Raw genomic sequence first — 17612 nt, 5'->3', positions numbered from 1 at the left:
GATGATTCGATCAGCTAAGTGCCACGCTCACCTGAAGCGGCATTCTGGCGCGGCTGCCGCGCGTCGGATCCCTGTGTTTACGCAGTCGCTTCACAGACAGCTTGCTATAACATTATCGAATTAATTTCTGTTTTGCATTTTATCATCCGTGTGTGTATAAAACAAGACAATTAAAGGTCTAAACTTACCTCATTTGGCAGAAAACTACACAAGGAAGATGTGTGACGATATGAAGAGAATGTTGAGTGCGACGGCTCGGACGTTTCATTTGCCAAACAAGCCAGACAGCAACTTAACATACGTTAACGTTACGTAAACAATTTATGTGACATTTAACAACATATAATATATGGGAAACGGGTTTCCCAAATTCGAAAGCCGACATTAAAATGAAACTTTGACCGAGAAACTCTCTGCGTCTTCTATTCACTGTTATCGCGCCTATAAGCCACCGAGGTTCTTGTTCCCACAATGCAAAGCGTAATTCCAAAAATACAGAAAAACACCTGTAAAAACCAAATACTGAAAACTTCTTTAAATTATTAGGGTATATTGTACAGTATTTTTACGTGTTTTTTTTTTTTTTTTTTTTTTTTTTTTTACAGTGCACAGAACAGCAGAATATGAACGCAATGCACAAAGTCTGTCGTTAAGCGTTTTCCTCCCATAGAAAACCATTAACACTTAATATTAATGTATTAAGATAGTGCTATTAATAGATCAAATTCGATATACAACTTATTATTATAATGTATATGTAGGCTATATGTGACCCAGGACCACAAAACCAGTCATAAGGGTAAGTTTTTCGAAAGATTTATGTACAGTCTGAAAGCTGAATAAATATCCTTTCCAATAATGTATGGTTTGTTAGGATAGGACAATATTTGGCCGAGATACAACTATTTTAATATATGGAATTTAAAGGTGCAAAAAAATCTAAATATTGAGAAAATGGCATTTAAAGTTGTCCAAATAAAGTTCTTAGCAATGCATATTACTAATCAAAAATTATGTTTTGATATATTTACAGTAGGAATTTTACTAAATATCTTCATGGAATGTGATCTTTACTTAATTTCCTAATGTTTTTTGGCATAAAAAAAAATCTATAATTTTGACCCAAACAATGTATTTTTGGCTATTGCTACAAATATATCCCAGCGACTTAAGACTGGTTTTGTGGTCCAGGGTCACATATAGTATTTTCCTCTGCAAAATGTGACATAATGTGGCATAATGGATTAAGATGATAAAGACTAAACTCAATATGCTCCTATTCATTATTAAAACAACTGTAGACAAGCAGGTGAGCCCAGAATAAATGTAAGGCCACATATATTATATATAGTATAATCTCTACAGACTTTTTATATCATTATGTTTTTTTTTTTTTTATATTGATTTTCTACAGGAGGAAAACGTCTATTTAACACATTGAATTCTGGGCATTTCTGCTTGTCTATACGAAGTTGGTCCTTTTAATATTACTTTATGCATTTCTTATTGCGCGTTCATATCTGCTGGTATATAGTTTGTCAACAATAAGGTTTATACTGAATTTGGTCTTTATCATCTTAGCCGTTTGGCCACATTAAGCGTTTGCTGTGCAAGTATAAAAGTGAAAGTTTACACATTGTGTTCATGGCCATATGCTTGCCTTGAAGTACATTAAATAAATAAACTATATAACAAATTTGATCTATTAATGACACTTAATGTATCTTAAAGGGGTCATCGGATGCTAAGTTCACTTTTTCATGTTGTTTGAACATTAATGTGTGTTGGCAGTGTATGTACAAATCTACCCTATAATGATAAAAATCCATGCAGTGGTTTTTAATTATTCTGTAAAAATAATATCCCCTTTTTCAAATCGAGCCGTTCTCAGATGCCTGTCGGTGTGCCGTCACACCGACAGAGGCCGCTCCCACAATAGTTGATTGACATGAGCTCTTACCTTAGACCAGCTGTCACAGTCCAGTAACTTTCCATGTTTTGATGCTAGAGCAGGGATGTAAGTTAGACAAGAATATCTCCGATTGAGCGATTGAGGTGTTGCTGGATGTAATAATGAACATAGTGGTCGTCATTTACTCCTGACATCTGAGCAGCTGAAGATGCAGTAGATTACGTTTGTTTGTGAATGGAATGCGCCTCCCGATCTACAAATATCCGTCTATGTTCGCACGAATCGTTCATGATCCAGCTTCATTTACAGCAGAAGTGAGTATAAAGCGTTTTTTTTATGAATCTTTGCGATCGCCTTTCCATATAACGTGGTAGTTAGGAAGTTTAGCGGCTAAATGCGGCTAATGTAAACAAGACCGTCTTTCCAAGGAACAACCCCTTAGAATGAGATGTTTTTTGCAGAGCTCATTTTGACAAGGTAAAAAGGGTGTTGTTTTACAAAACCATTGAGAATTTTTAATCAAAGTATATTAGAGACTTTTCATTAAGACCCTAAAGAATCATATCAACTTGTGGAAAATGGGCATTCGATGACCCCTTTAATACATTAAGCCATATCAAGTGGTTTTCTACGGGAGGAAAACGCTTAATGAGAGACTTGCATTGTGCATTGCATTCATATTCTGCTGCTCTGTGGCCACAGATTTGCGGGTTTTGTCTTTATCTTCTACAGATGACTTGCAGGACCCTGTACATTATGCTATTAATTTAGTTTTAATTGTTTAACCACCACAGTGTCTTATCTCCATTGGCAATTGGATTCCAAGTGACATCGCAGGTAGCAGACAGTGCAAGTGGCAATTGCGAGTGACATTGTAATTTAGTTTCTTTTTTCTTGTCTTCACCACCTGGCTACTGTTGTAAAATGTTGAGAAAAATGTTGAGAGATTCAATTAAAATAATAATAATTAATTAAAAATAAAATAAGTGAGGTCACTTGCGGAAGTGCAGTTGTCTGAGAGTGCAGGTTTGAAAATGCAAGTGCATGTCTGCAGCCAGACCCTTCTCCCCCCACTGAGGAACCTGGTAACTGTAGTTCAGCCTGGGTGGCCATCTTGGTTTGTAGTCCCCATGCTCTATGACACACCCTCTCATGATGCCACACACCCTGCTTCTCTGCCCTGTGGCTAGTGGTTGTGGGAAGAAGGTGTAGAGGGCATTTTGTTGTGAGAGGGCATCACCGTTGCCATGGCAAGGTCAGGGTCTGTGAACGACAGAGAAATCAAATGATTGGACACTCAGGAACCATCGAGTTACCCTCCTATTGGTCACTTAATTCGTTGCCATCCACTGTAATGGGGCATGATCCATTACAAACCCTAACGAACAGTCTCCACATTTGACTCCTCAACATTCCATTTCTAATGTGCAGTCATTTTTTCTCATGCTTTGCTAATTTCCTGCTTCTTGAATTTGGTATAATACCACCACAAAACCCACATTTAATGCATTTGTGTGTACTATAAAATACTTCTTAAAATCAGGTGCCACCAGGACAGGATGAGATGTCAGGGCCCTCTTTAATTGTGCAAATGATTCCTCTGCCTTTTCAGACCATTTCTCCATTCTGGACTATTGTTTTGTGGTCATTTCCGTAAGGGGAGGCAAACCTTTTATGTTAATTGGCAAGGCCATAGAGGGGAAAACTTGGGTCTTTGTGAATGGCCTAGACAAGTCTTATATGGCATTGATTTTGGGCTCTTGGAGTTGAACCAGACCTTGTCCTGTAGTGAATCCCAGGAAGTTTGTTTCACTGAAGGCTAGTTTTCACTTTTTTGGGGTTAGCAGTGCAGCCTGCTTCTCTTAGTGAATCCAAAACTTTCTGAACTTGCAGTAAGTGGTTTTTCCAATCCTGGCTATACACCATCATGTCATCTAAATACACTGCAGCATACTTTTTATGAGATCAGAGGATGCAGTTCATCAGCCTCTGGAAAGATGCTGGTGCCCTGTGCAAGCCAAAAGGTAGATGAACATAATTGAATAGCCCCTCTTGGGTAGTGAAGGATGTCTTTTGCATGGATGAAGGAGAAAGGGGAACTTGCCAGTATTCTTTGGTTAAATTAGAGGGTTGTAATAAATCTGGACTTGCCCAACCGATCAGTCAATTCATCTACATGTGGCATTGTATAAGAATCAAACTGTGACACTTCATTCAGTTTCCTGAAATATTATAAAAACATATTTTTCCAACTGGTCTGGGAATCAGCACAACGGGTACCCGAGTCTAAAAAGGCCTCCACATCCTGGCTATTTATTGTCACAGGGCAGTTCATAGCTGGGAAGTTTGTGGCTCAAATCAATGCAGCAAAGAGATTAGTCTGCTAGGTCTCTGAAGAATCTACGGTTGGCGTGGGTTCATCTGGTTTGTTACACTGCCAAGAAATATGACCAAATTTTATTTCTAAGGCTGTAGTCTGACAACGCTTTTTGTTGATCATAGGGACTACTGTTTACCTTCCTTTGCCTAAAGCACTGTGTTGACTGACCTTTGGGACTCTTCCTTGTCTGTGGATGTGAGCTAACTTGTGTCCGATAATTTTAAAATACACTGACCAAAATTATAAACGCAAAACTTTTGTTTTTGCCCCCATTTTTCATGAGCTAAACTCAAAGATCTAAGACTTTTTCTGTGTACACAAAAGGCCTATTTCTCTCAAATATTGTTCACAAGTCTGTCTAATTCTGTGTTAGTGAGCACTTCTCCTTTTGCCGAGATAATCCATCCACCTCACAGGTGTGGCATATCAAGATGCTAATTAGACAACATGATAATTTCACAGGTGTGCTTTAGGCTGGCCACAATAAAAGTCCACTCTAAAATGTGCAGATTTACTGTAATGGGGTCCAGGGGGGTGCGAAAACCAGTCAGTATCTGGTGTGACCACCATTTGCCTCACACAGTGCAACACATCTGCTTCGCATAAAGTTGATCAGGTTGTTGATTGTGGCCTGTGGAATGTTGGTCCACTCCTCTTCAATGGCTGTGCAAAGTTGTTGGATATTGGCAGGAACTGGAACACGCTGTCATATACGCCGATCCAGAGCATCCCAGACATGCTCAATGGGTGACATGTCCGGTGAGTATGCTGACCATGCAAGAACTGGGATGTTTTCAGCTTCCAGGAATTGTGTACAGATCCTTGCAACATGGGGCCGTGCATTATCATGCTGCAACATGAGGTGATGGTCGTGGATGAATGGCACAACAATGGGCCTCAGGATCTTGTCACGGTATCTCTGTGCATTCAAAATGCCATCAATAAAATGCACCTGAAAATGCACACCATACATGCTTGTTTGCCATCTGCCCTGTACAGTAAAAACCGGGATTCATCCATGAAAAGAACACCTCTCCAAAGTGCCAGACGCCATCGAATGTGAGCATTTGGGCACTCAAGTTACGACGTTGAACTTTTACGTCAGCTTAGATTCTGAAATGCCATTGGATCTTGTGTGTTTTGTGACCGATTGCGTCATGTGTATTTTTTGAACGATGACTGCGTGTGTCCATGGAGCAAGATTATTTCAGTGATAAAACTTTAAATTTCACTCAGTCTGTTTATATAACAATATCGCATGGCTTCGGAAGATATGGAATGCACGACGAGATGTTTGTAGGTCTGTGTTTTGATCATTTGTTTTTTAATTTGAAATGAAATAAGCAGAAACGAGAAAACGGCTCCTTTAATAGTTTTTTTGTTTGTTCAGAAAAACGAAAAAGCAAGATTTCGGTTCTTTGGTTCGTTTTTTTGGTTCACTGGTAGAAAATGGATAAACGTCACGAGACGCCCCTTTCTGCCGTGGCTATGGTATACAGTACAGTAAAAATGTAATTCTCCATCTTCAGTACCTCACCCGATTTAAATTACAGTATTTGCACTGACCATCACTTGTCCAAAACTGAGCATAACGTCTAAAAAAATGACTGCTGTGTATTAACACATGACTGAACACTGATCTGTGCTTCTTTGCACTGTCTATTGGGTAGTGCAGCTTCAACACTCGGATTTAAATCCATACAGCAAAATAAAACAGAGTGCAGATTAATATTTCTGAAATAAATATTTCTGTGAACATAACCAACAGTAATATTTTTTCCCCCCTTAACATGTTGTAATTTAAGGGGATTTTATAAAATATAACTAATATATATATATATATATATATATATATATATCTCTAATTTACTCACCATTTATCATCTGTCATACCATCATGTATCCACTAGATGGCTATTTAGCTTTAGTCTCTAAGTGCAAAATTGTTGGCAGAGACTATTTACACTAACTCTGCCCACCAAAATGTGATTGGGCTACTCAATACTACAAAAGACTTTGGCTGTGTTCAAAATGCCATACTATCAAACTACTCTTTCTATTTCTGCAGTACCCAGTATGTGCTGTGCATAATATGCAAATTTTCTGTATGCATGGAATACCAACTATATTTGCCAGAATCTGCTAAATATAACTCAAGTACGCTGAAATCAGTATAGAAGCTGTGTTCGGGATGACATACTACCATACAACTCCTGTTGTATTGCAGTATGCTATGTGTATACTGTGAATTTTCTGTATGCATGGAATGCCCGGATTACTTACTACATTTGCTGACATTTGATGTGTGCGTCTGAAGACACTGCATGGAATACTGTTTCCCAGAATGCAGTGCGCTCCATGTGACGTTTCATCTTCAAATGGGTGAGTAAACTGGAGGCGGGAAATAGTAATTATAAATGTAACACATGTGTCTGTACATATATACATGAACATGTATACTACACAGTAAAAATAGATGGGTTATTTTTTTAACCCAATAGATGGGTTACACATATTGGGTCACTGTGTTGGGTTATTTTCTAAAACGTTGGGTTATTTTGTTTAAACATTGTTGGGTTGTTTTTAATAATAACCCAGCGATGGGTTTAATTGGTTCCCGCGGCGACAGTTCAAATTTTAACGGTCGACAGTGACTGACGACAGAAGAAACTGCTGCTGCATCAGTATGAGGTGAGTAACAGGGTTTTAATAACTCTTATAACATTATACTTATACGAAGAACGTGAAATGCCCTTCAAAATTGAACTTTTGTTGTTGTATATTTGTTTTTTTAACGAAGTTGTAGTTTCCTTTAGTCAGTAACGTTACTGCGGAGAATGAGCTCCATTGTAAACGAATAACTTCAAGTTAACTTAACTTAGCTGTCCCAGTTAGGTCGCTAGCAGTAATAAATTAAATAAGCATTAGCAGAAAGTTGTAAAACTGTTTAGAGATGTATTACAGTAACCTAAAGTTAATAATGTATGGTGGAATGTATATAGGACTACTTATGTTACTGAAATCACCGTCTACCATTACTACAGGTTTAGTATTATTTTACAGCTGATGAAGGGTTCTAGACATACGGTTTCTGACTACAGTTTGTTTGGTCGCATTAATGGTTATCACATCTAACTTTATATGGGAAGTGGCTAATGTTAAATGAGACATTCCCACTGAGCAAAAGTACGTCCAAACAACGTCATTTCAACGTCTTTGTCGGACGTTGAAATGACGTCCCCTGAAGAGCCAGAATGAAAGTTTTTACAACGTCTTTTCATGACGTCTTCTGGAGGTCCAATATTGACGTTCACAGGACGTCTCTAGAAGGTTAAAATTTAGTTCAGATCTGGTCATTGTGGACGTATTTTCAACGTCTTATAAGGTCAACTGCAGTCTCATTTAGATGTCATTTATACCGTTTCTGGACATAATATATACACTCTTAGGCTGCATTCAAGTAAAAATCATGTTTATTTTATTATAATTTTTATTTGTACTTGTAAACAAACTTACAGACACAGTGTACAAAAACCATGAAAACATTTATTTAAAATTTAATTAAAAATAAATATTAATTGTAATGAATGAGTAAAAGTACGTCCAAACGACGTCCCCTGAAAAGCCAGAATGAAAGTTTTTACAACGTCTTTTATGACGTCTTCTGGACGTCCAATATTGACGTTCACAGGACGTCTCTAGAAGGTTAAAATTCAGTGGATAACAACAGTAACAAATAACATACAAAACATACATTATGTTCACCTTTTGGAGCTGAACTTGGGAGGAAAAAACGTCTAATTCTGACACAAGAGAAGGTTAAAACCTTCTGTACATACTATATACAATACATCTTTTCAACCACATTATAATCATTATTTCTGTGTAACAGACATTTAAGTAACAGAAGTACTGGGATTAAAGTTTATAGTTAGGGTATAAACACTTATTTTCTACAGTAGCGATCAAAACGAAACTATCTTATAGTAACGCTAATCTTCTTCCGCCAGGAGGTGGCGACAACTGCCCGTTTAAAACATGTCATTGAATCATTCATTCAGGAGATTTCAATAGTCAAACAAGTCCTAAGGAAGTGAGACACTGACTCCTTTCAATGAATGTTTTTTTTGTTTGTTTGTTTGTTTAAATGAATATGTTTTTAAAAGACTTAAGCAATGAACAGTTTGTCAAAACCACTAGTAAATTATGTTATTTAGTTTAGTTTTCTAATCTTTTTTCTCCAGAATCGTGATCTCCAAATTATTAAAAACTGGGATTTGCAATTTATCCAGAATCGTGAAGCTCTTGTCTAAATGTTGTTTATTACTGCATATTATTCCATTAAAATGGAAGTTTAATTTCATAAAGTTCAAAACGCACCTAATTTTTTTTTGCATTTTGTCTTTTTCAGTTGAATAAAAGACTATTTTCCCTATATACTTAATCATTGAGGATTTCTTAAGAAAAGTTTAAAATTCTCGTCTCGTTCTCGTGAACCCAGTCTCATGTCATCTCGTGGGATAAGTGTCTCATCACATCCCTAATATATATATATATATATATATATATATATATATCTGTTCTGAATGCCAATTAATTTAAATGATTTAGAAAAGTAAATTACATGTTTACATTGTTTATAATGTTTGTTAAGTTTATTAACATTTGTTTTATTTATCAGTATTTACATTATTTCTGAAAGTAACAGTAAAATGTGCCTTATACACCAATGCAACTTATGCATGTTTTTTTTCCTGACCTGGTGTAACTGTCTGGAAAATATGGTAAATTAGGCCTATATTGTGCTGTATTATTAAACAGTTCATATAAAATAGGGACCATTTGCACCAATAAAACAATCATATTATGTTCATTATACTCCCATCCACATTAACTTTAGCCTTAAACACTGTTATATTTATGAGGGGGTCCTTGGAAAATCTTCTTCCCTGCAAGAGGTCCCTGGCTCCAAAAACCCATGTGCTAGTGGACAGGCGTCCATATACAGCAGAGAGTCTGGTGTGGCAGGTGGAACTTCTGTCCAGGTTGACAAAACATCTCATCTTGTCTTCATGAACTGCCCTGAAAACAAAATTGAAATATAAACGATTATTATAACTACAAATACGGCATCACAATGCTCATTATGACCTCTTTCGTAAACATATAATCAGAAAATACTGCCAGACTGATATAGTCTTTAGTGAATTTAGTGAAAGTCTATTTTACTACAAGAACACATACTTAACACAAGATAAAGTTTTGAAAATCTTACATTATTGTGAAGTTACGTGTTTTAGTGACTAATTTAGACAATTAAAAGTGATCAACATAAATTTACCTCAGACTGTAACTTCACTGACCACTTTACGCGCAAATTAACCAACAGGGAGATATAAACATTACAAAAAGTTGAATCTGAAATCGTCATAACACAGAACAAAATACATCTAAATTGAAATTTAACATTAGATTGACAAAACGACGAATAAAGGTACATTTATATAGCTTACCTCCGGCTTAGCACCCGTCCGTCTCTTAGATGACCGTTAGAGACCGTTACTGTTTAAATTTCCAAATAGCTGCATTGCGTTGTGAAGGCTGTTTGTTGGTCAGGTTGGGTCCCATCCTCTGTAGGTTTAATAAAGTGTCTTTAACGTAGAATTAAATAAATTACACGACGGATCTATCGTGGTGGTTATATCTTCAGTCTTTGGTAATACACAATATCAATATCTTCCGTCTTCGCGGCTGCTTGCGCCATCACGTTTACGTCACTACGTTAATGCCCCTCACGCGAGCGCACGTTTAAATAGAGATCTATTTATTAAATTAAATTTAAATTAATTTATTAAATACATAAGTATTATTAAAATATACAATAAACAATAATATTGTGTTAATATTCTGTATTATTATTAAATATTTAAATATATTTATCTATTATATTTAAATCTCTTTACATCTATTTAACTTAAACTTTAACTTAATCACACATAGATGTAAGCGGCTGTTTGTCAATGTCCCAGTGAAAAATACTACACATAAAAAAATAAATAATATTAATAATATTAATAAAATAATTAAATGGCCGCATTATGTTACTATCATGATGTTTTTATACAAATATTACACTGTTTTAACACGTAAATGTTTTATAAAAATGATATTTAATTTTTTTTTTTAAGTCAGAACTTTGTCATGTTTAATTGTATAAAAAAAGTTCTTAAGTCGATTTCCTGAACCTGTTCTGCACGTTCTACAGACGTTCAGGAAAACCCCTTCATATACGTTCAAATTTTGAACTGCATATCTACGTCCAAGGGACGTCGTAGTCCGACGTCCAGATACCGTACTGGATTTGCACGTCGTGTAGAAGTACAAATGTGGTCCTGGACCGACCGACGCAATATAGACATGATCTGCACGTCGGGTGGACGTCTCATGTTTGTTGGGTTGTTGATTTAAACCGCGCCGCACGAACCTTTCAACTTCGGTCCAGTATGTAAGGTTAGGCTCAGCGGCCGCTCAGAGAGATGCGCTCAAATTCAGTTAGTACTCTGTTTAGAAAAGTCTAAAAATAATCACATTTCCCAAAAGAAAGACGTGATGGGAGAAACGAAGCTTTTCAAAGTTTCGAATCAATTAAACGAATCGCTTAATTCGCAAAATGATTCACTGCTTCCAATCGTTCGTGACACAACGGCGACGCCTGCTGGTCAAAACAGGGCAAGCGTCAGTTGTTTGGAAAGCGAGCACTAATTGGAATAACACTAAATGTGTTTTTATGGTTTATTTATATTGAATATTGTTATGCATATATTAGAATCGCCTCTAATTACAGCCATTTCTCTTATAAAGCTATGACAGATTTGCATGTTTTTTTAAATGTGTACTAAATGTGTTTATACTTATTTTTAGACATTGGGTTCTTCAGTGAAGGAAAAACTACAACAGTGGAATCTCATACATTAAACATCCACATGCCAATTAACTGAAATATTTCAAGGTAAGTAAACTATTTATATTAGTGATCCATATACATTACCAGTCAAAAGTTTTTGGACAGCAAGATTTTTAATGTTTTTAAAGAATTCCCTTCTGTCTAAGCCTGCATTTATTTCATCCAAAATACAGCATTTAAAATAACCGCTTTCTATTGGAATATATTTAAAATGTAATTGTCCAGTCTTTTCAAAGCTTTTAAAATAGAAAGCAGTTATTTAAAATAGTAAAAATATTTCACAATATTACTGCTTTTACTGTATTTTCAATATATGGATCAAATAAATTCAGGCTTAGTGAGTAGAAAAGAATTCTTTAAAAAACTTTAAAAATCTTACTGTTCAAAAACTTCTGATTAGTAGTGTAGGTTTTCCAACAATTATGAAAAAATGTTTCTAGTTTATCTGTAAAATGTTTCTTCTTCTGCTTCATCTTATCACAGAGGAAGGAGTCAATGAAGGAAGTTTTATGCGACCGGATGACACCAGCATTGCTGCACTAACTCCAAGAGAAGAAGTTTTTAGCATTTTTAACGGTGAAGCAGTGGAACAGAAGACCTTACTACAAGCAGTGGATCTGTGTTTCAGACATTTCTACATTTATGACATCTACTACCCAAAGCTCCTCTGCACCCATTTGCAGCACACAGTCTTTAATATTCCAGGAGTTCTTTCAACACATTACCTCTTCCTTAGAAACGTTGTATTTATTGATCCGTAAAAACTTTTTATGTTGCTGATTATCAGCAAGTCCAGCAGCCAGCAGATTTACTTTGTTTTATTATTATTATTATTATTATTACTTGTGTTTATGATTTTTTATTTTTGTTTTATTGATAAAAGTTTGTATGTTATGTTTGTTTTATTTGTGCACATTTGTGTATGTGTTGATATAAATAAATATGAATTGATACACATTTATGACCCTGGACAACAAAACCGGTCATAAGTATCATGGGTACATTTGTAGAAATAGCCAAAATTGCATTGTATGGGTCAAAATTATCAAATTTTCTTTCATGCCAAAAATCATTTGAATATTAAGTAAAGATCATGTTCCATGGAGATATTTTGTAAATCTCCTACCATAAGTATATTGAAACTGAATTTCTTAATAGTAATATGTATTGCTAATAACTTCATTTGGACAACTTTAAAGGCAATTTTCTAAATATTTAGATTTTTTTGCACCCTCAGATTCCAGATTTTCAAACTGTTGTTCTATCCTATCAAACCACATATTAATAGAAAGCTTATTTATTGAGCTTTCAGATGATGTTTATATTTAAATACAAAAAACTTGACCAAAACTTTTGTGGACCAGAATCACATTTGTTGGTTTTGAATTCAGTGTACATCTTGAAAATATGTCAGTTGTGTGTGCATATTTGTGTATTATATTTTCACATTCTTGTACACTTATTTTGTAAACATTTGCAGTATGACTGTTTTACATTTAAAAATATATTTGTAAAAAAAATATATTTGCATATTTAAATAAAATATTTATTTGAAAACAAAGTAGTGTTATAGTGTATTTTTATAATTAATTAATAAATAAATAAATAAATAAATAAATAAATAAATAAAAACTGATATAAATGAATCTAAATAATTAACTCAACTGTTGGGTTACTTTTAACCCAACTGGATTTTAACCCAATTCATTGGGTTAAAATAACCCATAGATGGGAAGCTGCCATACCAACCCATAGTTGGGTTACTAGTTGGGTTATTTTTAACCCAACATTTTTTAGTGAGTACAAACTACATACAAACTAAAATTATTGTTAGTAGGACATAAATTGTACTTTAATCTCTGTTTCTGATCAAGTATAATTATGTTACCTTTCCTCTATAGTGCTTTATACAGTACTGATTGTTTTAACGATATTAAATAATAATAATATTGCAGTAATATAATATTTAAATAACATATGAAGAGTTCAGATGCAAAACCAGCTAAAAGCCATCTCGGTCAAAAATGAGATAATGATACTGAGTGAATGCTCTCGACACATATTATACGTCCATCAAATACTTTTTCTTCAAACTTGCTAAACTACCAGCCTCAGCCCAATCAGAAGTAACAGTACTTACATAGAAACCTATACATCTGAGCCTGATAAAAATGCATTTTTTTAAAGAAAGACGTCAGATGGATTTAGCTGGTTTTGCATCTGAACTCTTCATATATAAATAAAAATTAATATTTCAAGGATACAAACAGAATTCAATTCCACCTAAGAGTGTATTTACTCTAAGGACAAATAGACCAATTTGTTGGGAGAGGCTATTTACAATAACTCTGCCCACCAACACATGTTTTTCGCAGTGTCAGTGGCGCAGTGAGTAAAAAACACAGAAGACATGTGCTTTTTATGTGACTGAACTGCGTTCGAATCTGCCTTTTGTCAAACTCATGCTTCTCCTTTTCCCATCACATACCAGATCAGAAAGGCATTTATTTTCAATAAAAATAAAGTAAATATTTGAAAAGTGGAAATAAAACGGCTCATTAATAATACAGTGTTATACTTTAGGGAGGTTTTTGTCCCAATAAAGTGGCATTCATCTAATAAAACAAAATATATATATATATATTTACAATCAATATGTTACTGCATACTGTTTTCTAATGTACTACAGTACTAAAGTATAAAGTATTAAAATGTAGAATATATCCCTTTTTCCATTTAATGTAACTGTCAAAAATATCGTTATTCAGTTAAAGACAGTTCAGTGTTGATTCAGTTCTGTCCAATATGTAAAGTTAATCAATTATGAAATGAGTTCAGTTGGGCAATATAGCATTGTTAACTAGTATGTTTACTAGCCTTATTAACAAGCCTTAATAAAAAGAAACTCGACAGCTGTGCTGAATTAATGTTAAGTGTTTGTCATGTAACAAGCATACTACTCCGAAATTTTTTTTGCTTATTGTATACTGTTTCATATACTATTCTTCAAAAATAGTAGGCAGTATGCACTATATATTGGGCAATAAGCAGTAAGTAACTATGCCATTTCGAACACAGCCAATCATTAAACATCAGCTCCAGTGGTTCAGATGCTGTAGTCTTTTTGAAGTGATCGACCTTGGTTCGAATCTGCCTTTTGGAAAACTTTCTTTTTCCCTTTTCAAATATCATATATCGGAAAGGCATTTATTTTCAATAAAAATTAAGGAAATAGTCGAAAAGTTGAAAATAAAGTATCGGTTAGGGTTAGGGTAGGTGTAGGTAGAGCATATATTGTCCCAATAAGGAAGGCATACATTTAATAATTTGGACTAAAACTATAATTTACACTCAATACATTATGATTGCATACTGTTTTATAATGTACTACAATACTGAGGTGCAGATAATTGCCTTTATTTGCAATAAGTATTATAAATAGCAGAAAATCCTGCTATTTTAACATAGTGTAAATAGAATCCATAGCTATTTGCACTTAGTGTAAATAGAACCCATTGCTATTTGCACTTAGTGTAAATTGCATCTATTGCTATTTGCACTTACTGTAAATAGCATCTAATATGCTATTTTCACTTAGTGTTAATAGCATCTAATTGCTATTTACACTTACTGTAAATAGCTTCTATCGCTATGTACACTTGCAAATAGTAAACATGGCTGTGTGTTCCCTAATGGCTGGGAACGTTGGATTCCCACATAATTAGTTACTTGAATTTGGATATATATTTAAACATTATCAAAGACATTTTTTATCAAAGTTGATATATATATATATATATATATATATATATATATATATTTTTTTTTTATGTTGATTTGAAGTGTAAGTTTTTGCATTAGTCAAATCTGGACACAAAGAAAGCATTTTGTTACTCATTCTTGCTTCATGTAATAACTTCAGACATATGAAAGTTATCAGAATCAATCCTGAAAAAAAATAAAATAATAAAAAATTAAAAAGATTTTACAAAGTATAGCACTCTAATACTTTAGTGCTGATCATTGTTACATAACATTATTTTGATTGTAAAGTTTGACATCAGCTCAGTGGTGTAAGCAGATTATATGATATATGAAATTTCAATGTAAAGCCAAACCGATCTAGTAATGTTAAAACCAGCTCACAATTGTTACGAAGAGACAGAGACGTGAAGTGGGCGGATCCAAGTGCAAAGCTTTTATTTACAGACACGGTCAAAACACAGGCAAGGGTCAAACACCAGTGAACAGATACAGTACACAGGCAAGACGAAAGAGTAATCCAGGGATGGGTGAGGGTCAGTCGGCGGCGATGTGATACAAGGGGGTGAGGTAGATGGGTAATCCAAACTGACAGTTAATAGTCCCAACAATGGGCGAACGGGGTCTGAAATGGCGAGACAAAGGTTAATGCAAGACAGGCGATAAATCTAGGCCAGGCAGCCAACAGATAAGATGAGATAAACGAGGCAGGGATAAAGACTCGAGTAACCAGACTAAAAATTAGACTTAACTAGGCGCAGGAAACTGGGAAAACTTGGAGTGGCTCTGTAACGTAGCTATCACTAGGGGAGTGATAAACGCTATACAATACTTGGCCCTGATTGATGGTGACAGCCTTATATTTATACTGTGTGTGATTGAAGTGAAACATAGGAAATGTAGTCCAAGGTGACATGTAACAGTCAGTATAGTGTGAGAGTCAATGTAATAGGAAGGCGACCTCTAGTAGCAGGCAGACTGAAGACCATGGACAGGGTTCGTGAAAGAATGCATTTTGATTAATCTAATTTCTACATTTTATTAAATGCTGTATTAAACTAATTTCAGAGCTCTGTATACGTCATTATACACAAACATTGGTACAATTTAATTGGAAGGTTAGTTTACATCGTTATAAATAAAATAACCAAAAAAAAAAAAAAAAAAAAAAAAAAAAAAAAAAAAAAAAAAAAAATTAGGTAATGTAGATTATTTATTTATTTAGATTATTTAAAGATAACTACTCTGTAACATTTTGGAAAAGTTATTTTATGGTTAAAACAAAAACAATAACCTAAAATAACCGTTAGCGAACGTTCTATGTAAGATATTTTAGGTTATTAAAAATAACCAGGTTCTGGACATGTTATTTTGTGGTTGCAAAATAATGACCTAAAAATAAACATTAGGAACCTGGAAATGTTATTTTATGGTTGCAAAAATAAAACTTAAAAATTACATTCCTAGAATATTATTATTTGGAAATAAATAAATAAATAAATAAATAAATAAATAAATAAATAACGGGAACCAGATACTAACCTTAGGGGAACGTTCTGTATGTGCTGGGTTTGCTTTAGTCATCAGTAAATTCAAAAACACTGGGGCAGCATTCCAATTTTACTGCCGATTTGCACCCCTGAACGATCGGGGGCGTGGCCCGATTCAAAGCTTGTTGCAAATGATTTTTTGTCCAAAAATTCTCTATTGTGTGATGTCATTACGATTATCTAACTGCTCCCTATCGAGACGAAGCATCCCCGAACTCGAATCGTAAATATCAAACATGTTTGATATTTAGGATTCTTGATCGGGCTGCCTCTGATGTGATACTCGCGATAGGCAATGGGAGAAAGCAAGCTTCACTTACCGGATGCTGCATGCTTCTGTAGCTGAAACTTGGCAGCTGCAAAAATGCCATGAAAGCAGAACACATCACCCATTTTCTTTTTTATATTTTGTTTTTCGCTGTGAAACGCACACCAGGAGAACCAGCCGACAACGTCGATTGCCTTCCATCTGTTTTACTTCTTTAGTCACCTTTGATTTCACGAGTCTCCGTGAGCTTTCGTGTTACTGTGAAATCGTTCCTACAATCAACAAGTGTGTGGTCTCGCAGTCTGGTCGAATCGTCTATTGTGTGCGTTCAGAGGAATATAAGGGTAAAAATCAGTCGAATTTGTTTTCATGTCTGTGGTCTCCCATCGTTTTAAAATCGGTTAAGATTTGAAAATCATCTAGTGTGAAAAAAAGAGAGAAAAACACACATTTTGAAAAATATACTAATCTCCATGTCTTACTGTCTTATTCCCTTTCTCTCTCTCTCGCTCTCTCTCACTTTTTAGGTACAGATTAGACATAATCTGAAGTTGGACACTTTTGCTGAACTGCCAGTGTCATTAGTTCTATTTTCCCTGATCTGCATTGATATAGTGGAAAGAATCCGACACTGCAGACTTACTGGCCAAGGTAAAAAAAAAAAAAAAAAAAAAAAAAAAACTTTTTGTTTAACTAACACATTCAAAATATATGCACAATATAAATTAATCTAAATGCATGGGGCTTGATGTTAACTGTCTTTATAGCACCTTACT

General features: G+C 34.7%; 1 protein-coding gene across 1 annotated transcript in view; it reads left to right on the top strand.

Moving 5' to 3' along the window:
• Positions 1-17612, top strand: part of LOC127167722 (transmembrane protein 236) — a 47178-nt gene that overhangs the window by 5246 nt on the left and 24320 nt on the right. The window contains exon 3 of the mRNA XM_051113915.1: positions 17364-17487. Coding sequence (XP_050969872.1) covers positions 17364-17487 — 124 coding nt within the window. The remainder of the gene's footprint in view (positions 1-17363; positions 17488-17612) is intronic.

Source organism: Labeo rohita, chromosome 7 (assembly GCF_022985175.1).
Source record: "Labeo rohita strain BAU-BD-2019 chromosome 7, IGBB_LRoh.1.0, whole genome shotgun sequence".
Lineage (NCBI taxonomy): Eukaryota > Metazoa > Chordata > Actinopteri > Cypriniformes > Cyprinidae > Labeo > Labeo rohita.
Note: the sequence above shows the minus strand (reverse complement) of the source record. Positions and strands in the feature narration are given on the sequence as shown.